The sequence below is a fragment of the Mytilus edulis genome, chromosome 1, assembly GCF_963676685.1.
Source record: "Mytilus edulis chromosome 1, xbMytEdul2.2, whole genome shotgun sequence".
Classification (NCBI taxonomy): Eukaryota; Metazoa; Mollusca; class Bivalvia; order Mytilida; family Mytilidae; genus Mytilus; species Mytilus edulis.
In genome coordinates this window covers 72,161,213-72,187,370 of record NC_092344.1, presented here as the reverse complement: position 1 = coordinate 72,187,370, position 26,158 = coordinate 72,161,213, and the positions used below count along the sequence as shown (strand labels likewise).

The 26,158-nt window shown below is 31.3% G+C and overlaps 2 protein-coding genes across 5 annotated transcripts in view; one reads left to right on the top strand and one right to left on the bottom strand.

Moving 5' to 3' along the window:
• The window catches only part of LOC139489543 (trafficking protein particle complex subunit 13-like), an 84,933-nt gene that overhangs the window by 15,927 nt on the left and 42,848 nt on the right, over positions 1-26,158 (top strand). The window lies entirely within an intron of this gene.
• On the bottom strand, positions 860-25,529 carry LOC139489308 (uncharacterized). Of its 3 annotated transcripts, none has more exons than XM_071275596.1 (4): positions 25,387-25,529; positions 8,793-10,492; positions 8,005-8,176; positions 860-1,799 (listed from the first exon to the last, which is right to left on the bottom strand). In XM_071275596.1, exons 2-4 carry the CDS (start codon positions 9,654-9,656, stop codon positions 1,078-1,080), a joined length of 1,758 nt encoding a protein of 585 aa, XP_071131697.1. In that variant the 5' UTR covers positions 9,657-10,492; positions 25,387-25,529; the 3' UTR covers positions 860-1,077. The 3 variants fall into 3 exon arrangements, with proteins under 3 accessions (XP_071131697.1, XP_071131705.1, XP_071131713.1); XM_071275604.1 differs by lacking the exon at positions 25,387-25,529 and adding an exon at positions 23,618-23,873 and having other exon boundaries at positions 860-1,778; XM_071275612.1 differs by lacking the exons at positions 860-1,799; positions 25,387-25,529 and adding an exon at positions 4,089-4,295 and having other exon boundaries at positions 8,793-9,789.

Below are 26,158 nucleotides of genomic sequence, written 5' to 3'. Positions count from 1 at the left end.
ATCTTAATGATTCTTTTGTCAATGTTAAGTTATCCTCATTCATGGGTGAGACGGTTTGATTCTCTGATACTTTGAGCAGTAGCCAATACATGTACATTGTAAGTCAACTGTATAGCATGATTAATTGTATGGTTTATACATGTATGCCTTTTTGAAAACGTTTATCTGACCTTGACACCATTTTAAATGGTTCTTTTGGTCCATTTTAATTAATCCTTAATAGTTCCTTTGTTACTATAATTAGTACTAAGTAGGTCAAGTTTATTTGATGTATATAATGATTGTATGTACATCTTGAAGGGTTTATATAATCATCTGACCTTGACCTCATTTTAATGGTTCATCATGTTCATTGGCCTATCCTAAGTTTTTGTGGCTAGGCCAGATTCTCAGATATCATAAGCAAAAGATCAACTATATATACATTACCTTTTCTGACCTTGGCCTTATGTTAATGTATTTTGATGTTTATGTGATATCTGGAATTTAAACCTTCATCTGAAAGACTTTCATCAATACCAGAATAATATACATCGCAATCATACCACATCTTCATTTTTAATATAGAACTGTATAGAAATACATGGAATTGTTCCCAAGTTGTTACAGAAGATTTGTTATATTCCTATAAAAGAAGAATTCCTCATGCCATTAGCTTTCCCTAAACCAGCTGCTTGTAATATAAATACAAATACAATAAAGCATGAGATATATAGTTGCTTTTGAGGTTATGCAAGCAATAGTTAATCATTGTGATACATGTTCTAAATAAATATTACATAGCAGATTGATTAAAACCAATACCGGTATAGCACGTTGATCTTCTAATCATTGCAGATATAAAACAAAAAAATATCAATTTGAGTTTTTCTTTACTATGTTGAGTAAAACTATACAATTAGTACCAGATAACAACTACCACTATAGTACTTGGAACAAATCAAGTAAGAAACAATGTTTTATTTGGTAAAAATCACAGAAAACATGATAGGAAGGAATAAAAACATGGTCAGTTTTTTATGGCATTAGTGGCAACACACCACGGGAATGAACTCTCTATCACATGAGTTCTAAATGCTACAAAACAGTTATTTTTTCACTCATAGATGCTTGTTCATCATCGGTAACTTCTGTCACAAACAATGGCGCTGAAAGAGCCGCCATATTTGCCTGATTCACTATTCCAGATGCAATGCTAAAATGTCTAAATTTCTCTTCTTTTCGGCTCTTACAAAAACTACATAAACTACATTTGATATAATTTAGAATTGACAAAACTACGTACAGTCCTGGTATAGTAAACATTGTCCATATTGGAATAGTTGATGCTAAGTCTGCCGCTGGTTTCTGTAGCGTAAATCTTATAGCTGCCAGTACGATAAGGCAGTTTAAACTAGATGTTTCCAATGCAAGTGATTGACAAAATGATGTTTTTTGCCTGAATATAATGCCTAGAACATATGCCATGATAAATCCACATAGTGGAAGCAGAAGTGCTGCGAAAAAGGCCCATCCGTCCACGGGATCGAAGACATACATATTGATATAAACTCCTAGTGTAATATATAGAATAGTTGCAAGCAGTAAGAATGGTTTTATTATCCATGTCATTAATGCATCTGCTACAACTGGTTTAAACCGGTTTATAACCAAACCAGCGGTGTACGCAAAAAATATAGATGCCAGCCATATTTCAAAATTATATATTGGAATAATTCTGATTCCCTGATTACTCTGAAAATACTGTCCCAGCACAAAAATCCACAGTGGAGCTGTACCTGAAAGCAGAAAGAATAAAGCTGATTGTAAACATGTTATTAGAAAAAGTCTGGTATAAATGCTTATGAAATATGTACATAGGGAGAAGGTTTGGATCCATTAAAACGTTTAATCCCGCTGCAAATGTTTACACCTGTCCTAAGTCAGGAATCTGATGTACAGTAGTTGTCGTTTGTTTATGTTATTTACCGGTATACGTGTTTCTCGTTTCTCGGTTTTTTATTTTATATAGATTAGACCGTTGGTTTTCTCGTTTGAATGGTTTTACACTAATAATTTTGGGGCCCTTTATATCTTGTCTCATTGGCACTCAAACCACATCTTCCTATATCTATATACATGTATTATCAAATTCTGAGAATATTTTGTGTAGTTTTTTAAGTGGTTCAAACTTCGAAGTCATTAATTGTAAACAAAAGCTGAAATGATGCTTTACCTAAAAGCTAAGATATTTATTTTACAAGATCTGAATTTAGTGTTTGTAATGTCATTCTTGAAGGATGTCAGTAAATAAGGATATCTTTGTTTTTCAGGATTTTTAAATTGGATTGAAACAAGTTCTAAAGGATCAAGCTTTATTCTGTAGCTTGCTATGGGGCCTTTTTCCTGTTACTATTTTATAACTTATTAATGAAGCTCCCCATGGAATTGCAATTTTTTTGCTCAGTACAAGCAACAAAAATTCATACCAAAATGGCAAAAAGTAATCACTAAAAGATAATTTCTAGCTTTTGGCATTACTTTCAATAAAATCAACTCCATACATAAAAAGATCCATCCAAACTACTGGGAAATTAAGTCGTATGGATGTGGCTTTTTAATCTTTGGAAAAAATACAAATATAGATATCTCTGAAATGTCAAACCTTTCATGTGCTAGAGGCTTAAGTATTTTACTTTATCAATATATCTCTGACCGTCAAATCTTTCTTTTACTTGCGTCAAATCTAAGTTGTGCTTGCCGCAGGAGTATTTTACTTTATCAATATGTCAGACTCTGTTGTATAGACCATAAATAAACTTAATTTAATTTGTGGTTCATGCCAGTAAAATGTTATTTTACATTTATTACATTAGTTCTTTGTTTGTATTGATAAATTTTAATCAGACTTTATGAGTCTGTGGCTGTAATACAATTGTTGCCTCGCTCTGGAAGATGTAAAAAAAAAAAAATACAAATTATGTCTCTCTTTGACTTTAGTTGTAAAGGCAAAGTATTTAATAACATATTACCATTTTGTATCTGTTAAAGTATAAATAATTAATTAAAATGTGTTGAGGTTGGATAAAAAAAGGTGTGGAAACTCATTGCTTTCTGACATATACAAATGGAAAAAGGAATAAAACTGACAGTTTTTATAAGAATTCCAGTAGAATCTATCATTCTGGTGATCACAATTGTTAATTTCTTCTTGATGAGTTGCTAAAATATATATTGCAAAGTTACATGTAATGAAATAAAGAGATGATTTGTCTAGCAGGTCTTTTCAGGCTTACGTACTATTAGTGAATAATGGATATAATGGGATATTTAACAGTTAATACATCTTGGGCCCTGACATCAGTCTTTTTTATTTAGCTATTGTAACACAAAACATATGTATTTATGTTTATAAGAATGTGTTAAGGTATGGGGTTTGTGAACTTTCTCAGAAATTATAATTCAGTTGTAAGGTCTTTAAAAGTTGTCTCCCCTTTTGACTATTTTACACTAATGAATCAGAGTTATGGGACTTTGTTCGCACAAAAAAATAAAATACCTATTCCATTGCTGAAAAGACGGTCTGAGAAATAATGATACCAGTTCTTTTGGTCCAGTAATTTAGATTTTTTGTCAGTTTAGAGACAATTTAGAGTTATAGCACTTTGTAAATGAAAAGTGACTTCTTTTTTCAAATATAAAATGATTTTAGTTTATTATCAGTAACTCTTTTGAAATTTTTCAATCTTTGTGGAGGTATGTTCTAGAGTTCTTTAAGTAACATAGTTGTAGGACATACAGTACTATTGTTCTCAGTAATACAAGCATGTGTACTTGTCAATGCAACTAAAATACATTTGAATATATTTGAAAAGAGTTTTGATAATGGAGCCTCCCATTCAATCCTAATTTTAGTTCTGATTGATTTTACTGTACTATCAATTGATTTAATAAATAATTCAATTTTCAATATTTATAAAGTTTGGATTGTCTCTGATACCAATCATCAGTAATGTTGAAAAATTTAACAAATTTATTGATCTTGATATTTGATAATGTTTAGCTTTGATTTTTGTTTGTCTTAATGTAAGATTCAATGTATGGCCTTGTTGATGTCAAATTTCTGATGATATATGAATACATAGATGGATGGAGCTCTAGTAAACAATTTGTATCTGTTAGCTAGGCTGGTTTTAAGCTTCTGTCTCTATTGATTAGCAGTAATTGCAGTTTTCAAATCAATGCAGAAAAATTGGTTGGCAGTTTTTGTCCATAATTGGTCTCTTGTAGCAAAACAACTTGTCTCAGGGCCATTACTGAAATACAAAGTAATGAAGTAGTTTTCTGCAAAGAATCATAGATTTTTCCACTGAAACTTATGGTGACCTTTCTCCACTTAGAATAGGGAGATTTCTTTTAAGTAGTTATGTACTTAATATGGAGGTGCTGATGATACTTTGCTACTTAAAAATGGGAAATTCACAATTATTTTTGGACAAAAAGTTTTGTTTGATTGTGATTTTCTTGCTGTATCGCTCTGTTGTTGCATAATGGTAAACTAGCAACTTGTAAAGCTATTAATCTAATTTTTTCATTCATCAATCATAAAACTGTCATTTAATTTCCTGTTTGTCTGTGCACACACAGAGCCCTCCCCTCCCATCTCTTCTATGGCCACAAGAGGAACAAGATAAAATGGCTGTTGTCAGTGATGTTGGGTAATTTTCACTGTGAAAAATGTGGATGATTCACTTTGAAATATCTCTATATTCAATCAGTTTTAAATGAGAGTGATTAGAGTGTTATAAAAAAAAAAAAACAAAAAAAAACGACCGTGCAAGGGCTGTATAGCCAGTCAAGGTCGTTAAAAACTTCCATTTGTTGTTGTTGTTGTTATAAAAATACTCCACTAGGAATCACCAGGATTTCCACCATGATGCACTCAACAGGAGAAAAAAGTTATTTTTAACTGAGACACCATGTTTGTACTGTAGAAATCTTTTACTGTTTTTAGCATGAAAGTGAAATATTATCTGGCAATTCTGTGTAATTATAGTGTCAATATTCTCATCTATTTGATTGTTTTACTTTGCTCAACAAAGATTTTATTTAATTTAAAGTTGTATTTTGTAAACATTTTTCAATTAGGTCTGATAACACATCTGTTTTTAGAAAACATATTTGCTTAGTAGTTCTTTGTTTAGGAAAGTAATAGAAAATCCATACTTATTTACTGTTTGTATGGCCACCACGGCAGTGAAACAGAGAGTCGTTGCAGTGACGTTGGTTATAAAGAGTCCCTTGTGAAATCATGATTAATTGCTGTTATGAGAATAAGTTAAATTTATAATTGGATATTTATTCTATGTAAGGGTAGGCGTCAGTTTCCTGAAAGGATGTTACTTAATACACTCCTAAAAATGTTAAAAAAAAGTAGCTGTTGAACAACTGTTGATTGTATTTTGATTCAAGACAAGACATCTTTGCGATAGACACAATTGAAATTGAATTCAATTGAATTTCCTTTTGCAGCCTTTACATGGTTATCTAAGTTCCCAGTGATCTATTCAGAAATTTCAAAATATACCAAATATAGGCACTTTCTTAGATGCAAACATCTGTTAGGAGGAACAAATATACATTGACAACAGTCTTCAAGTTAACTTTCAAATCTACTGGCCTTGAGCTTGATTTTTGAAATTTTTTACTTAGATTCTGTTGGCCTGTAGAGATGATTTTTACAGGCCTTTTACTAGCCTGGGCTGCTGGGCCAGTGTTTAAGCATGAAGACTGTGACACTATATACAGATATTGTAAAAATTACTGCTTGCAAGATGTTTTAAAGAACATGTTTTTTCCATGATTAAACCAAATAAAAGTCGGTGGGTAAAATTTCAAATGCTGGTATTGTCAGATAGACATAATTTCCTTGTGAAGAATCAATATATTACTTGCTGAGGATGCTTTAGAAATAATGATTTAGGTCAATATATAATGATGTAGGTCAATATATAATGATGTAGGTCAATATATAATGATGTAGGTCAATATATAATGATGTAGGTCAATATATAATGATGTAGGTCAATATATAATGATGTCCAATATTACTTCTGGTAGTTAGTGGTTTGAGTTATAAGGATATCCTAATGTCATCCTCTGCTGATTTCAGTACACTAATGGTTTTATATTTTTCTTGACCAAAAACAGTTAAAAACAATTTTTAGAAAACTGCACATATCCTTTAAAAATTTTGTGTGCTTTTATTATTGCAATTATTGAACTATATTAAATTTTTATAAAAATAAATATTGCAAATTCAGGAAAAGTTTAATTATATAATTTTAAAACACATTTCTAAATTTACAGTAGTAGCAATAGGATGAGGGAGGAAAGACAGTTTTTATATGATTACATTTCTGAAGAGTGTTTATTTTTCTTTAAAAATTTCAATCAGTAAGATAAAATTTAAATATTTTCAAGATTAATATGTAAAAATGTATGTAGCAATAACTGTAAGAAACAGAGCAAATCATGATTAAGGATGTCTGGTACCGTATTGTCTCTTGAAGTGTTTTTTTTTAAAAGTTGTCATTGATTCTGATATGATGAACATGTAAATTTTGAAGTGGAAATAATTCTTTTCCACTGAAACTACATTCCAACATCCGAATTCCTTGAAACTAATTAATGTTGGATGGAAGAATCTTAAGATACAAGAAAATCTCCTTAGTATAAATGGTATAATCCTATTTACTTACTTATAAATATTTCATTTCATTTGTACGATGTAATTAAAACAATAATACCCTGGGAATCCCACAGTGCAGTATGGGTATTAAATGTCTAGCATGGTCAGAGAGATAATTAATGATTTATTTACTATCCTTACTTGACATTGAAAGTTTTACTTACTATATGGCCTATAGCAAAAAGTAAAATCACAAAAATACTGAACTTAGAGAAAAATCAATTCGGAAAGTCCATAATCACATGGCAAAATCAAATAACAAAATGCATCAAAAACGAATGGACAAGAACTGTCATATTCCTGACTTGGTACAGGCATTTTCAAATGTAGAAAATGGTGGATTAAACCTGGTTACATAGCGCTAACCCTCAAAACCCTCATAGTGGTTAGGTGGATCATATTGCTCCATTTTAGATTTGTGTGTTATGTTTGTGTACATTGTTTGTCAATATCTGTTTGATTTTGACCATAAGATGGTCTCTTGTACTCAGCTTATTTCGACAATGCAATTTTATAGATTCATATCCACTCATATGATATCTTACAAAGTATGGTCATGATGGTTATGAGGTTCATGAGGTCCATTGTAACATGGGACTAAATTAACTTACTAAGCATGGCTATAAAGGTTATGACTCTCATTGGAACTAAGTTAACTTACCAAGCATGGCTATGAAGGTTATGACTCTCATTGGGACTAAGTTAACTTACCAAGCATGGCTATGAAGGTTATGACTCTCATTGGGACTAAGTTAACTTACCAAGCATGGCTATGAAGGTTATGACTCTCATTGGGACTAAGTTAACTTACCAAGCATGGCTATGAAGGTTATGACTTTCCTTGGGACTAATTTAACTTACCAAGCATGGCTATGAAGGTTATGACTCTCATTGGGACTAAGTTAACTTACCAAGCATGGCTATGAAGGTTATGACTTTCATTGGGACTAAGTTAACTTACCAAGCATGTCTATAATGGTTTTGATTTTCTTTTGGACTAACGTAACTTACCAAGTGTGGCTATGATGGTTATGAACCTCATTTTAAACTGGGAAAACTTACCAAGCATGGCTACAATGGTAACGAGATTCATTGCGACATAAGTGAACTTACCAAGTGTGACTATGATGGTTTTGACACTCATTGGGACTAAGTTAACTTAAAAAGTATAACTTTTATGGTTTTTACCCTCATTGGGACTAATTTAACTATCAAGTATGACTTTGACAGTTTTGAGATTTATTAGTACTAGTACATGTATTAAGATAACTTACCAAGCATGGCTACAATGTTTATGAGATTCATTGTGACACTGAGTGGAAGATCAGATTTACTAACTATCACAGCCACATGGCCAAACCCTCCGCCTGGTACACATGCCACACATAACAAACCAAATTGTACATTTCTCTCCAGATTTAGTATTTTAGCAATACCAAAGGCAAGCTGAAAAAAGAAAAACATTTTTTCATTCTTGTAAAAATAGTAAAATAAGTTTATTTTTTATTTTTAGCATACTGAGAGTTCATGTTTTTCATTCTGGTGACTAAAGGACAAAGATATTAACAATTACAGGTCACTGCTGTTTTGAGGGGTCCTAGGGTAGTTCTTTAATTATTTGACTAAAAAACTGAAATTTTGTATTTTGATGATTATAAAATTTTTGTTATATGTATTTCCCTACCAACGGAAATCAAAATAATTGTAGGGCATCCCATGAGTAATGGATATCACTTTCTCAGTATGTCTTATCTTTTAATCTTATATACATGTACCTGAATATTTTACACAGTTTTCTTTAAAAATGAACAAAAAACAGATTTTTTTTATTGATTTTTTTAACCTTTGTTGTTGTTTACATGTTGTCAAATAATTTTTAAACGAACCAAGTTTTATCAATAAATATGAAATATGTCAGATTATATGAAGTATAAATAAAACATGGCAATTTTGGCATTTATATTCATTCCTTTAACTAAATCAGTTCTATTTCCTTTTACATTATCTTTTTAACTATGTAAACAAATTATATGTAAACAAATTATGAAAAATTGTAACTTACCACAGGCATAAGTAAGAACTGGCAACAAAATCCTATTAGAAGTGACACAGGATATTTTAGCTGTTTTTTAATACTATCTGTATCCGTCACACATCCTATGCCAAAACTAATCAGAATAGCTACGGCAGCAGCACTACAGTCAAAAACAAAATCCGCTAATTTTTCTGCTCGTACAACTTGCACATTATATTCTGTTGAGGACAATTGTTTAGAATAGCCTGCCTTAGCCATGTCAATGCTCTCAGATTCTAAAAGTGTCAGTAAAAAAGTCACATAGCCAATTTTCATCGCCTCTATTGTAAAGTTATGGTCATTATTCAATTCTACTTGCATAGATATTGTTTCCTGTAGTATCGGTGTGCGTACGAGTCGTTTCCGTCCCTGTACCATGCGATAGGAGACGATACTAGCCACATTGTGGTCCGACGATGTGACGGTGACAAGCAGTGAGGTATTTAGATGGTCATTATTCAGTATTAGATTCCTATTCCCAATACTGTCATTTAGCACATTAGGAAATTGATGGTCGACATTGCAGCTGAAGTTAACAGTCTGATTGGAATTTACCAGCAAATCATTGATTGAAGGTGGGCTGATGTCAAAATGGAACGTTCCATTCAAATCGGAAAAAATGGAATAAGGAGAAGGCTGGAATGTTGTATTTGGATTGATTGAATTTCTGTGGATTATTCTGGTCAGAGAGGATTGTGTTGGAGTGTACGAGTCAGTTTTAATATCAACAATGGAAATAATGGTCTCTGTAACGGTCATGGCATTCATTTTATTGACCAGCACCAGTAAAATGTGTGATGCCAGAAATAAGTAAGGCATGCCTGAGATCTTTGGCATATCAAAACATCCCATTTATATAAAAATCTGTGTTTCTTTAATCTGCTATTGATTTTTGCATAGAATTTGTGTCAGTATTAAATTCATCAATGGAATGAACATAAAAATCACGAAAAAATCGATTACGTTTAAATGTCTTTGATTATGTACAAATTAATTATATCCTAGCAGATGATAAACTAAAGCATTGATTTTTCAGGTAGTACCTTGCATTTCATAGATGTTACATTTCTGTAGCTGATCTTATATCGGTTATGTTATGACGATAGTAGATTACGTAAATACAAGCTTAATCCATATATATCTATATATTTCCTGCATGCGGTTCCATTAACCTTTCTGAATCAGTTCACACAGACTATCTGCTGGTATTAGACAATCAGGCAATGTGTTTCCTGTGATTATAGGTTTATGATGAAATGGCTTTAGTTTTATGATCCTATATCATTATTTTACTATTCTCCAGAGTTACATATTGGCTATTATAGTAACTTGATTCCTTTGGTGTTTATTCTCTGTAGAAAATAGTATATCCATTGATATTTATAGAACTTAAACAATAATACATAATTTTCATCTTTTTTATCTCTCACTGATCACAGGTAGTTGACATATACTTTTCCAATTTTCTATTCCTTCTGCATTTTCAGAATTTATTTTAAAATTCCATTCTGTTATTCGTTTGTTATGTCCAGAATAAAGTTGATATCCAAATATTTCTTTGTTTTTCGCCTTTTCCAATCAAACTTTGCATGGTTTAATGAAGAAGGAAAAATATTTCTGCTGTGTTTTCGTAATTAACAGTATCTATCAATGGAACACTTTGGTGCTACTATCTTTGTTTCTGTGACCTGTAATATATTGATATAAAAAGATTCAATCTCAGAAATTAATACTATTGAGATTGTTAAGTGATTTTTTCCCAATCATATTTCCTCGCTTGTAATTGATATTGGCTAAGTTGTTCTGGATTTCCGTGATAAAAATGTAATATATTGGAATAAAATGAGAGAAAAAGGTATCAAATGGCCAATGTGAATAGATCTGCTGTATATTGATCTAGGACTCTTGTGGAGTGTTTTCCCCAAAGAGTGATCTCCCATTACATTTTCAATCAAAATGTAATTGCAGTTTTCTCCCCTTGAACCAGGAATTGGATTTCTGATTAGTTTAAACATATTTATTTATAGGGGATTGGGTAACAAGTTTTGCAACTTATATTAATCCTTTCCCCCTTTACGGTTGCGAGGGCTGCCTTGTAGCGGCAATTAGTCTGCTCTTTTTTGAAATCTACGAGGGTGTCTTTAACATGCAAGAGATATGGCTCTCTCTTAACACATTTATCGTCCCCTTCCAACGTACTATCATCATTTACTCAAGACCATACTCGCAAATGGTGTCAAGGGAGAGCCGAAAATCAGTCCCTGAAATTTTCATCCCAGAACGGGAATTGAACCAGGAACCTTTGTGTTAGTAGTCTGATGCAATAACCACTACACCACAGATTTTTGATTACACAAGACTAATCATCTTAGTTTACCTTAAATATTTGTAAACATATTCTTGAATTGAGAACTCAGAGTTGTTTGTTAAATGTACAGAAATAAATTCTTGTACTTGAAAAGTATTTTTTTTATCATTTTAAAAGTCAAGGTCAGAGTTTTAAGATCATGGTTTCCTGATAGTGATAATTTTTTTTTAACAGGAAACATCAAGCTTCAAAATTCCTTTTGCAAAAAATTTGTGGTTCTCATTTTAGAGGGTCAGTTCAAAATAATTTGTAAAAGGAACATTCCCAAAAATATCAAGTTTTATGATCACAATTAGGAAAACATGAAATCTTCTTCAGAAACAGTAAATTGTCTGGAATATGCAAAATCTGTATGCATAATCAAAATATGCAAAATCAAAATATGCATAATCAAAATATGCAAAATCCATATGCAAAATCAAAATATGCAACAAAATCAAAGATGCAAAATCAAAATATGCAAAATCCATATGCAAAATCAAAATATGCAAAATCAATATGCATAATCAAAATATGCAAAATCCATATGCAAAATCAAAATATGCAAAATCAAAAAATGTCTTTTGCTATTTTCACGAGGTGTCTACATATGTTATTGCTAAATTATTAAAATTTTCTAAAAGACATTAAAATGAACGTAACCATCATAATCTGTTGCCCCTCAAAGTTTTGATAAAACAAAATGGGTCAAACAGAAAGTTAGCTGCATGTTGCTTTCTCATGAAATTTTTTATATCAAAATTGAGAAAGACTTTTCTTTTGAATTATTTTTTCTCTTTGTTGAACGAACAGGCATAGACATACTCAGGAAGGGGGTTCAAAAGCAAGTTTTGCCAAAATGAATGGAATTCCTTTTCAAAAAATTTAAAGAATGTTATCTGGTTAATTTTAAATAATTTTCATTTGATTCAATTTTCAGAAACAGGTTACTGATATCTGATTGAAACCTGCATGAGTCAATGTAAAACTTATTTCAAACATTATTGAATGTTGAGAGTCAAGTATGTCAAGGTTGAAACACTTAAGGAACAGCATCTTTAGCAGAGATATTCATGTTATCAGGATTTCATATACTAGGGAATGGATACATGAGATTGTTAAAATCTTGGTAATATCCATTTTGCTGATCTGGGGTTTTTTTTGTTTGATTTTTTTACCCAAAATTCAGAAATTTTTGCATATTAGACAAAATTACTATATTTAAGTTATTATACCCCCGCTTTGAAAAAGGGGAGGTATACTGTTTTACCTCTGTCTGTCCGTCCGTCAGTCCACCCGTCAGTCTGTCTGTCCCATGAATATTTTCGTCGCATTTTTTTCAGGAACTCCAATGCCAGAATTTCTGAAATTTGGTTTCAGGGTTTATATAAGTCAGCTATATAGTGTGATGTGTTTTCAGATTCATCACTTGACAACTTCCTGTTAACAGAACACTTGTATCATTTTACACATGGTGGCCAAGTTGAAAATTTTTGTCGCATTTTTCTCAGGAACTACAATGCCAGGATTTCTGAAATTTGGTTTCAGTTGGTTTCAGGGTTTATATAAGTCAGCTATATCATGTATTTTCAGATTCATCACTTGACAACTTCCTGTTTAGTCCAAACACTTACATATTTTTACACTATTGATATTATCCACTTGCGGCAGGGGTATCATCAGTGAGCAGTAGCTCACAGTTACACTTGTTGTGACTTCAATACATGTCTTTTTTATGCTATATAAATTTTAAAAGATCCATAGAATTTTCAAAATAAATAAAAAACATCACAAGAATTTCTGAATTTACAATACTTATGGTTTTAATGCATCTTCAATGCATTTCCATATGGTATCCTGCTTACCAATTTTTGGCATAACATTCTAAAGCTGTGAGGTGTAATTTTCAATGGTTGTTTTTTTTACTGCAAACACAATTACAGAATTATACGACAGCTACTTATTTGTATATTGATAACATCAAACACCCATTGATTATTTTATAATTAACAAAAACTTATCATGTTTTGTAAAATAATCTGTCGATTGGATATTGAAAAATAATGATTTAAAGATCATTTTAATAGGTCTTTTTTCACTAATCATTTGTGCATGATTTAATTACTGTTTATTCGTTTACTTTATATATATGTTACCAATTTATGTGTATTGAAATAGTATTTTCCTGGATATTTGATTTCACAGTGTTGCCTTAGTCTGCATAGAAGCCTATGGAAAATTTAGCATTGTGAACTTTTGAATTTTTGGTTTTCCAACTGATAAATCCTAAATAAATTCACAGTATGAATCTTCTTAAAATCAATTTATTGAAATAGTATTATTTTTGAAAGAGATAAATGATTTTTTCTATATTTGGTTTCACAACCTGAAATCTTGTACAAAATCTTATAAAAATCTTTGACGTCATCTATTTACTGTAATATGACTTAAACTTGATCGTATAAGTTTTCATCATTCTTATTCCTTTCATATATTGAGTATATTAAGTATAGCCTTATGTTGAAAAGATGTTTTTCTTTTTATCTTCATTTCCAACCTTTTTTATATTACACTTTACTGATTGAAATTGAATCTAGAAAGAAGAATTCCTGTGTAAATTTAGAACCTGATTATTTGTAACAAGATATGGGTCAATAATTCTTAGGTGATAAAACTCTGACCATCTTTTAGTTCAGTATTTTCATTGTCGCCTACACATCAAGGTCAATGTCTTCTGTATTGCCTGCTTGCTTCATTGTCATTTAGTATAATAAAATCATCTGCAACTTCTTCTAATGCAATTGATAGAAACCACCAAAACTTGAACACACTATTCTACATAAAGTGAATTTGTGCACTTCCCACCATGGCATAGGCTGCAGTAATCAATATCAATGTCAACACTGAGGTTGTGAATTTAAATCCCACTTGTGATAAGGTGCGTTTGACTTAAAAATCTTAATTTACTAGGGGTGTGTTTGGATATACGCCTGAGGCGGCCTAAGGTTACCCATAGGTACCTATGGTTTGATATACACAAAATATCAAACCATAAAATATCAAACCATAGGTACCTATGGGTAACCTTAGGCCGCCTCAGGCATATATCCAAACACACCCCTAGGATTGACAGATTCTCTCCAGGTACTCAAACTTCCCCAACCAATAAAAAAGGGCCTGCATGATATAACCATTTGTGCTTATAAAAGTGATGTTGATCACCAACAACAATCGGTTGTCTTCATCTATCCTATCTTAAGTTTGTCTTTGCCAGGTTTCCAATAGCTATGCATATTTACAATGTGAACTTAAAGGGAAAGCATGTATAGCCTTTAGCCCCTCCACAGCTTCTCTAGGAACGAACCAAACTTTCACAGGCTCTTCTATTTGAAATTTTTAGCACCTTGATTTTAGGGGTAACTTAAAAGCATGGACTAATAAAATATGCCATTCAATAAATATATGTTGCAGGTGACACATGTCTTCCATGAAAGATTTATTATAACATCTCATTTAATGATTTTTATCCATTTTGCATGTGAAATTGTATGCCTGTAACTTACAGTCTAGTCACTCAATACATCACCTGATATAATGAGGGTGGTAAAGGGTTATTTTCGTGCAAAGTGTTTTGCCATTTTTATTTCATGTGCAGCTGTGAAAAAGCTTTGTTATTCACATGTTTCCAGCAATCGGTAAAAAGATCAACGTGCAAGAAATTTTTAATTGTTCGTTAATCGTGAAATGGCAATTTTATTTCACGTTCTACCGTGCAGATACCCCCCTTTACGCCCCTCATGTAACAGCGAAGCATTATTTTTTTACAAAGTTAAGCTAAGTTTGCTTTGTTTACTGCTACAAGCCTCTACACTATTAGTTTTGTGAATAATTAATCATGTTGAAATCTATAGTCCATGTTAATTGAAATTCCATGTTGACCAAATTGTTTCATTAAAGTATAGTCATTGGTAGTTTTGATCCATCATTAATATTGAATAGAATCTCAGATTTAATATTGAATACCAGTCTAAATTTCACACTATATTGATACATTGACAAGACTTTTATCACTATTATGACAGCAGCCAGCTAGCATTAACAGATTGAAATTTCATAGATTTTTAATTTTTGTAAAATGATTTCTTCAGTATTGCTTTGAATATAAAGTAAAGAATAAAAACAGGCTATTAGTGGTTTTATCAGTGAAATGGCAACCCAGAATAAAAATTATGATATGAAAATGAAACACTGAAGATCACTGTTTGTGTCCAGTATTGAGCAGAATCAAAACATTGTATCTGCAATGCTGATAATGTCTCAACTGAACATAGAATCGTTTGTGTGCTTAGGAGTGCAACAAACACGTTGAACCCCCACATTCTGTATGTGTTGGTCCCATGTCAGGAGTCTGTAATTCAGTGGTTGTCATATGTTGCTTTTTATCATATGTATATGTGGCATAACATCTTAGCCACAAGTTACTTGTTTTCTGTTTAGTATTAAATTTATATTAAGATCCATTTTGTATATCTTGTGTGTTACCTTTCCACATCAGTTTTAATCTAGCGTCGTACTACAGTACATGATATACATGTATAAGGCATGAATATGTTATTTTTACGGATCAGCTAAATTATCTATAGTAAAGGATATATATGTTCTTCCTTTATTGTTTTGTACCACATCTTCTTATTTTGATATTCACATTCTTTCCTTTCAATTTATTCAAGATTTTGCAGACTCAGGGGTATTATAAGAGGTTATCATTTGATATTTGCACTAAATGTGTACATCTATTTTGGTTAAGTTATGTTGTTTTGTTGCTATCTCATGATGTCAACTAATATCTATTTATGAATCATACATAATACAACGTCTTGTTATAAGAAAATGTCATATCATAAGTTCAAAAAGTTTGGCAACAACTCACGATAAGAGTTCAGTCAGTGGCTTGTTGCAAAAGAAAATATTTAACCTTAATGCTTACTTTCTATTCTTTTTATACAACATTCTGAAATGCATAATGTCACGAAGATTATCTAGAAACACATGTTAATATGCATGAAACTATTTTGTTTGTTTTCATATTTTGGGAAATTGACCTTTTAGCAACCATCATTAAGTCTACCATAAGAGATAAAAGAATAACTAGAAGTATGAAAACAATTTGAAAAGGATTTTTTTTGTAAAGCAGAGAATAATAAAAAAAATATATACTTATTTCACAGAATATAATACAGTAGCAAACAACACGCCTCAATTACATGTGTATATAAAATGAATTTGTTTTACTGTACAATCGTGTATGAAATACATGTACTTCAATGAAGGAATATATCTGCTAGTTTTACAATGGAATGAAAGGTTAATATAAAGTCAAACAAATTTTTCTTACCGCAGTTCTTTTCATGTCATGAGAAGGTAAGGGAGGTAATTATTACCATATAATTTTGAATGTTTAGGGACAAACATAAACATGAATGTATCTAGTAATTAGCAGCATGAGAACGAAGCCAAATATTTGTTTTTTCTACTAGCATGTCAAAGGCTGTGTAAACAGTAAACAGCTGGTTATAATCAAAGAAATATACTTATTTTTTTATCCAGGATTGATACATTTCATATGCTTTTCATTTTGCCAAAAAATGACAGTTTTCATCACACCATTAGACAGAATTTTCTGTGGTATTATCAATTACTTACATTGTTGTAATCCATTAAGCAAATTGGACACGCTTCATAATTAAGAATTAATCTTTTACATTGCTTAGACATTTTCTAGGTGGTCCCCACTATGAATTACTATAGGAAGAACTCACAAATGTACTTATTCAACGTCCTTGGGGGACTAAAAATGACGAAAATGACGAAATTTTCTCTAAAATTCAATTTTACTGCTCTGAATATATTTGTGTGAGACTACCTTAGCATTTGGCGGGATGGAGAGAGAAAACGCATGCTATTAAAATATGACCCTCAGTGTGCAACTATCCAACAAAGGATGGAAACAACTACAGGTCCACACAGCCATCAACAATGAGCAAAACCAATGTTACTGTACACTATGACAAAATGTGAAACAATTCAAAAGAGAAAACCATTTTGGACATATACATATGTGGCAGAGTAACAATTATATTTTTTTATGGTTAAAAGTAAAATTGTGAGTCTATTCTGCACATGTTTCACTCAAAAATTGTAATTGCTACTGAACAGAAAGCAAAAAACTGTCTGGATTACTCATTAATTTTTGATATACATGTATTAGCAGTTTATTTTTTATTTTATTATCAAGAAATCTTCCAGAAGTATAATACATGTATACAAATTACAAAGCCCAAAAGTAACTTGGAGTCCATTTTCAGTAATCTTATTTACTAATTTGTGAAGAAATAATATCCTCTTTGATGTTAATTTACAGATAAATCCCTAATGATTATAAAATAATTCTCTAAGTAAAATGTTTGCTATACTAATGAAATGCATTAATGAAGTCAATTGTTTACTTTGTTATTGTTTAAACATCAAACAGGCCAAAAATAGAATTCCAGAATACATGTACTCCTCTTCATTTCAAAAGAAACTACTAGTATAAAAAAAATAGATGTTTAGATTTGTGACTGATTATGATTTTATTATATGTTTCAATTATGAAATATTTATTAACCATTTTGATCAAATTTCTCTTTGAAAACACAACTGATGAAAAATAAAATGAATGGATTGTAAATCAGACATTAAGTGGAAGGGAATACAGCTGTTTTTTAGCTCACCTGGCCCGAAGGGCCAAGTGAGCTTTTCTCATCACTTGGCGTCCGTCGTCCGTCGTCGTCCGTCGTCGTTAACTTTTACAAAAATCTTCTCCTCTGAAACTACTGGGCCAAATCAAACCAAACTTGGCCACAATCATCATTGGGGTATCTAGTTTAAAAAATGTGTGGCGTGACCCGGTCAACCAACCAAGATGGCCGCTACGGCTAAAAATAGAACATAGGGGTAAAATGCAGTTTTTGGCTTATAACTCAAAAACCAAAGCATTTAGAGCAAATCTGACATGGGGTAAAAATGTTTATCAGGTCAAGATCTATCTGCCCTGAAATTTTCAGATGAATCGGTCAATCGGTTGTTGGGTTGCTGCCCCTGAATTGGTAATTTTGAAGAAATTTTGCTGTTTTTGGTTATTATCTTGAATATTATTATAGTTAGAGATAAACTGTAAACAGCAATAATGTTCAGCAAAGTAAGATCTACAAATAAGTCAACATGACCAAAATGGTCAGTTGACCCGTTTAGGAGTTATTGCCCTTTATAGTCAATTTTTAACCATTTTTCGTTAATTAAAGTAATCTTTTACAAAAATCTTCTCCTCTGAAACTACTTGGTCAAATTAATCCAAACTTGGCCACAATCATCTTTGGGGTATCTAGTTTAAAAAATGTGAGGCGTGACCTGGTCAACCAACCAAGATGGCCGCCACCGCTAAAAATAGAACATAGGGGTAAAATGCAGTTTTTGGCTTATAACTCAAAAACCAAAGCATTTTGAGGAAATCTGACATGGGATAAAAATGTTTATCAGGTCAAGATCTATCTGCCCTAAAATTTTCAGATGAATCGGTCAATCGGTTGTTGGGTTGCTGCCCCTGAATTGGTAATTTTGAGGAAATTTTGCTGTTTTTGGTTATTATCTTGAATATTATTATAGATAGAGATAAATTGTAAACAGCAATAATGTTCAGCAAAGTAAGATCTACAAATAAGTCAACATGACCAAAATGGTCAGTTGACCCCTTTAGGAGTTATTGCCCTTTATAGTCAATCTTTAACCATTTTTCATAAATCTAAGTAATCTTTTACAAAATCTCCACTGAAACTACTAGGCCACAATCATCTTTGGGGTATCTAGTTTGAAAAATGTGTCCGATGACCTGGCCATTCAACCAAGATGGCCGCCACCGCTAAAAATAGAACATAGGGGTAAAATGCAGTTTTTTGCTTATAACTATGAAACCAAAGCATCTAGAGCAAATCTGACAAGAAGATAAATTGTAAATCAAGTCAATATCTATCTGCCCTGAATTTTTCAGATGAATTGGACAACTGGTTGTTGGGTTGCTGCCCTCCAATTGGTAATTTTTTAAGAAATTTTGCCGTTTTTGGTTATCTTGAATACTATTATAGATAGCGATAAACTGTAAACAGCAATAATGTTCAGCAAAGTAAGATCTACAAATAAGTCAACATGACCTAAATGGTCAATTGACCCCTTAAGGAGTTATTGCCCTTTATAGTCAATTTTTAACAATTTTCATTAATTTGGTAAATTTATGTAAATTTTTACCAAATATAGTTCTCTGTTACTAATGGGCAAAGTTCATGATAGATATAATTGTAAGAAGCAAAATCGTTCAGTAAAGTAAGAACTTCAAACACATCACCATCACCAAAATACAATTTTGTCATGAATCCATTTGTGTCCTTTGTTTAATATGCACATAGACCAAGGTGAGCGACACAGGCTCTTTAGAGCCTCTAGTTTTCTTTTCTTGTAAAGGATGTATGATGATCTAATTATTTACATCATTTTGACTCTCCACACATACTGTGGATTAATTATTATAAGTTGGACACTCTCCACACATACTGTGGATTAATTAGTATTAGTTGGACTCTCTCCACACATACTGTGGATTAATTATTATAAGTTGGACTCTCTCCACACATACTGTGGATTAATTATTATTAGTTGGATACCAATTTTCGGGGATTTCATGGTTTAACCAGGAACCACAAATTCAAATGTCCAAAAAATTGCAAACTATCCATAGAATATAAGTAGATTTTAGTAAAACTACAATTTCTAATATCCATGAAAGTGCAAGTTTTCCTCAATCAACGGAAATTAGTATTGACGAAATTAATTAATCACCAGTAATTGGTCTCTGTATATTTTGTTTTTTTGTATTTGCTAGCAAGAATTTTCATAACCATCAGGCATACCAAATGTAACACAAAGAATTGCTACGTTTTGATAATAAATAAAATTGAGAAAGGAAATGGGGAATGTGTCAAAGCGACACCAACCCGACCATAGAGCAGACAACAGCCAAAGGCCACCAATGGGTCTTCAATGTAGCGGGAGGCTTCCTTCAGCAAGCCCCTTAAAAAATATGTATACATTTACTAGTTCAGTGATAATGGACGTCATACTATTTTAACTTCGAATTATACACAAGAAACTAAAGTTAAAAAGTATTGTTTTTATTACTAACTTTGAAAGACAACATTTTCCCCCTTCTAACAAACTTAATTATTTGAATTGATTATTCATATTTTTTTTCGAATCAATACATAATTAAACACTGGAAGTGTCTCGTGATGAAACATTTTGCCGTGTGACAAATTATAGTTGACAAGTATTGGTCTTTCTTTGCTATGAGATAATGTTTGTTTCATAAAAGTAATTTAGAATGATTCTACTGTCTAGTTAGTACTGTCACATCTGATATTCCGTTGATTTACATGGAGATTGTCTTTAACTACTTAGAACCCTTACACATATACATTAGTGTCATGTAATTAACGCAATGACCCAAGGATTGGAGTAAGATAATTGTAACCTGGGAATACAGCCATAGACTCATGATCGGTGAATGATCTTTTAGAATTCACATGATCAAATTGGGCTGATACTAAATATAGAAATATTTAATTATATACCACAATCCCCCTTATTAATGGGTATTGAAAATTTTGTACGAAGTTCATTTGAACCAATGTTAGTACACACGAAACGTTTTTTGTACTTTTGCAACATTTCAAGTACTTTTAAGAAACTTGTTTTTTGTAAGTCGTGTAAATACTTTTGATGGGATAACTTAATATGTCGAGTCTATATTAGAAAGGATCCATTTTGTTTTCTCTGTCGGTGTGTCTGTTCGTTTGTCCATTCTATATCAGTAGTGTACTGTAAAGTTATAGTCCTATCTTTTTTGAACCGTTGATTAACATGGAGATTGTCTTTTACTACTTAGAACCTTTACACATATACATTAGTGTCATGTAATTAATGGTATGACGCAAGGATTGGAGTAACATAATTGTAACCTGGGAATACAGCCGTAGACTCGCGATCGGTGAATGATCTACAGGATTTACATGATCAAATTGGATTGATACTGAATATAGAAATATTTAATTATATACCATAATCCCCTTTATTAATGGGTATTGAAAAATTTTGTACGGAGTTCAACTGAACCAATGTTAGTACAGGAAAAAAGTATTTGTACTTTTACAACATTTCAAGTACTTTAAAAGAACTTTGTTTTTTTTAAACTTCTGTCAACACTTTGGTGGGATTATGACTTTAAATGTATTCAGTCTATATTAAAAAGGCCCATTATGTTTTCTTTGTCTGTATGTCTGTGTGTCTGTCCATTTGTCCGTTCTTTATCAGAGTCAGTAGTTTAAAATTGTGGGTCCATCTTTTTGGAACTTAAATAAGAACAGTTTGTCTGTAGGATGTGAAGTGTTAAGAATATATGCCAGATTAGGTTTTAAAACAGATTTTATATTGTTCACTTAAAATAAGAATGATATGACTGGGTCATTGTCACATGGTGTCCTACTGATACACATTCTTGTTAATGTTTCGTCACCCTCCCCTCTGCCTACCCTGATATAATAATCCCATGTGTATAAAAGTACTGAACTGAAAGGATCAGTGCAATAGTATGCAGACTGGCACATTGGAAATCACTCTTAGATTTCTGAGAAAACTCCCCAACTTCTCAACAAGTTACAGATTACCACTTTAAAAGAATCATATCAGCATCAATGAAGGGTAGCTTATGTAACAACTCATCCACATATTTTTCATCAACTGCAATTTTTTCTTCATTTCTCATATAACACATACAAATATTTTAAAAGGGTTAAAAAGTGGACAAATTCTTATGAACAAGGGTTGAAGACGCAAATTGTCTTAAGTTTTATTTGTTAATTATGTAATTGTTTTGTTTTCAGTCGTTTATTGTTTGGTTTCTTTAGATGTAAACACAAATGATTATTAATGATTTTATTTTACGTTTATTAGAAACATATATAGCAAATCTAGAGAGGAAAAAAAGAGAATACTTGTGTTTACATAATCAGAAAATAAAACACTTTACAATAAGATATTTACCAAAATAAACAAATAAACCTGTAATGATTCTGATCTTCAGCTGCACAGAAAACAATTCGACAAGATAAAAAAAAATCAAGTGGTATTTAAGATACATAGCAATTTCATCAAAGTTATTAATATTCTGGAGAACCACAAGGGGACAAAAAGAACAGTTGAAAACTTAAAACACTGTTGTGCGCTAAAGTATTCTTTTTAGTGTGTAATTTGTTCTTCTAAAAATTCAAAGGTTGATTAAATTAGTTCTTAGTTCAGGGATATTGGTCCTTGACTTTAGGCCAAAAGCAAAGGGACAAAAAATGTAGCTTTCGGTAAGTTAAACCCGAATAGTGCATGAATCTGCAGAGAAAAAAAATTCATGTGACACTCACTGTAACATGTAATATCATTAAGTTCCCATAGTAGAATAAATAAGTCACTCATTGAGGATTTGACTTGGGGAAATTGCACTTACCTTAATGAATTAGATTGAATTTTATAATGATTTCCAAAATAAAACACATTTAAGATTATTTGATACCAACTTGGTTGTAAAGTGAAATGTGTGAAGAAATTAGAGTATTCAATTGTTCATCAATTATGCTTGTAGAGAGAGAGAAGAACAAGTATGTCACATGAATAAGAGATCAAATCATTATATGTTGACTTACAAATTGAATTAGAATCAAAGGCTACAACTTAATGAACATTTCTCTGGTAAAGAATTATAGGTTGTTGCTTGCTTGCTTAATGTCCAGTGGCAACTATTTCATGCATATTTAGCATGACATATTATTAACAATTAATATAGGTTCTGTAAAGTTGGAAGAAAGGAACGAAAGGGGGAAATTTGGATTGCGAGTGGAGACAAAAAAATGGTGTATTGGTATATAAATATTTTGCCTTGCAACAGACCACTGATTGACCCCTCAAAGAGGAGTGAAAGAGTTCTTTAACATTCAAAGAGATCAGTGCTCTCATTACACAAGCATAAGATTTGTAGTAACTAGAAGAGCAGTTAGGCTTGAATATTTGAAAACACAATTTAAAAGTAATTTGCATATTTCATCTACAAATGCATAGAATGGTAAAATAAGAAAAGTAATTACAGTTGTAGATTAAATGGAAGCAGTACTAATAAGTCAACTAGAATGTCTTGAAATATACAAAAGCGGATGTGGAATAAAATTCTGGTTGTAAAAAAATATGAATCTTTTTATGAGGTTAATTGCATCAATAATTACTTTCAATATTAATAAAAACTTAGAAATTTACAACCATAACCTGAAGTTGACCTTACCTTATTTAATTATGTTTTTAATGAATCCATTTCTAACACTTCTTGTATTATAAAAGAGGTTGCTAGGTTTGAGTATGATACAAACAACTATAACCTTGTACAAAAATCCTAATGTACTCTACACCTGTACGCATGGTGCATCAGAGACATACAGATGTTTTCTCTCATTGCAATAATTACAGCACTCATCTACTGTATCCTTCTCCTAAGATATGGCCTCCCCTCTAGAGTACCTTATCTATATTACTTTATTATTATTTAATTGATTTATACTTGGCAGAAATCATACATAATTATCTCATTATTACAGGGATAAACAACATAAATATACTAGGATGAGAAGTTTGGCAGCTTATCCAATCGATCGATTGATTTGGGAGCGATATAATTATATAAGAAGGGTATATTGGCATTGTGATTCTTAGAGATACTTTTTTTGCTCTTAATATCATATAATTAGCTACATTTGTAATTAGATACAATGTCAATCTAGGGAAACATGTTACTTTATACATTGACAATTTTTAGTCAAGCGTAATCTTAAGTTCTTTTAATGCTCTGAAGAATGTTTGATATTTGATTTTTGCTATATTAGTACCATTACTGTGAGCAGTATTTCATATCCTGAAATATGTTGTTGGAATTTGACTGTAAAGACTATGCTATTTTAGAATCTCCTTGAATAGTATTTTTTTTCAATTTACAAGATCTTTAGATACATGAAAGTGCATCTAAATATGAAAAAATACTTGTTGTACATAAACTTTTTATTTTGTCAGGACAAAAAATTGCACAATACAATACGAAATCAGATTTGGTGTGATTGCAAATGAGAAAACTATCCGCCAAAATTCAAAGAAGTACATGTCGATGTAAGCAATTATAGGCCACCATACAACCTTCAACTATGAGAAAAACCCATACCGTATAGTCATTTTTAAAAGGCCCTGACATGAAAAATATGAAACAATTCAATTGAGAAAACTAACAGCCTAATTTGTATCAAAACACTTTTGGAAAAACAAATATAACAGATACATACTAATGACAGCCACTGAACTTCAGGCTCCTGATTTGCGACATTTTGCACATAAAGAAATTTATATTTTAAAGAAAAGATAATATGTGGTTCGCCTACTGTGGATACATTATTATTTGTAGGATACAAATTTTTCGTAGTTTGTAGCAAGAAATCAAATATCTTAATGAAAATTTGCTACCTTAATGAAAATTAATGAAATCACAGTATTTCATAGAAACCTGAAAAAAGTTATTACCCTTTGAATAATGTCATTGACAAATCTACACGATATTTAATCAAAATTGTATTTGTTTAAAGAACACCTAAATGTTATTGTAGAAAAATAGAATGAATAAATATATATGATAAAAAAGTAATAGTATGATGTTTGTAAAGTCTTTCTAACTTTATCAAAGAAGCACGCTCTAAAGTGTCCGTACTTAACAAGTAGTAGAAATGATAAACAGTAAAAACAACCTGTGCACGAAGTATATACAAAACACCTTCTAAAACGTTTTCAGTGGCTATAACAATTAAAGTCATTACCATCAAACAAATTAAGAGATGTATATATAGTGACCTCTTAAAATTCAATAATATTTGAAAATGAAAAATCGATGTGAGTAATCATACTCACCAAGCTAATCACATCCAATCTTTCTTGTATATAAAACTACATTTGATTATAACATTGATTTCGTCCAATATCTCATTAAACCCTATCTACATCAAACACTAAATTTCTTACCTGGCGTAGTTTTTCAGGCACGGAAAAAATACTTTCATTCAGTCATACAAATGGTAGGGGGACCCTGATAATTAATTAAATCAGAATGGATGATGTTTGAGTAAATATCCATGATCAATGTTGATTAGAGCTTACGTTGATGTGAAGTGAAGCCTAACCCGAACCTTTCCTACGATTCTTAACCATCAAATAATCTCATTTTTAGATAACTGCTGTCAACAAATCGCAAGGGATTCTGAAGTTATCCTTTGAAATAGATTGTGTCACTACTAATAATATTGTTTCCTTTTCAACGATTTAAATGAATTTTTACCATTTTCCAAACATGAAGTTCTATTGATATAACTTTCACGTAGAGGTTTATATTCTTCATCAAATAAAATTCTATAGTTTAAACTGATGACTTTTATATTTAAATCAATTAACTTTGAATTATCTTAATATGAATTGATTACCTTTAAATGAAAATAGGAAGCAGTTTTCCCAGAAGGCTGAGGCAATTGAATAAACGTTTCTGGTTTTCCATTTATATTTGTTGATATAGGCTATTTGCTTGAAACAATGCAATCTATATTTTTTTTGGTATCAAATTCAATATATTGAAAAACTACTTAGTATTGAGTGACTATGGGGTAAAAAAAATAAAAAAATAATAAGTTGTAAAATTTGCAATTTTCTTTTACATGTTTGTATAATAAAAAATCTTTTTTTATTCCCAGTTTCGTTTACCTTTGATCTTTCTAAATTTAACAATCGATCAAGTGTTGTTTTA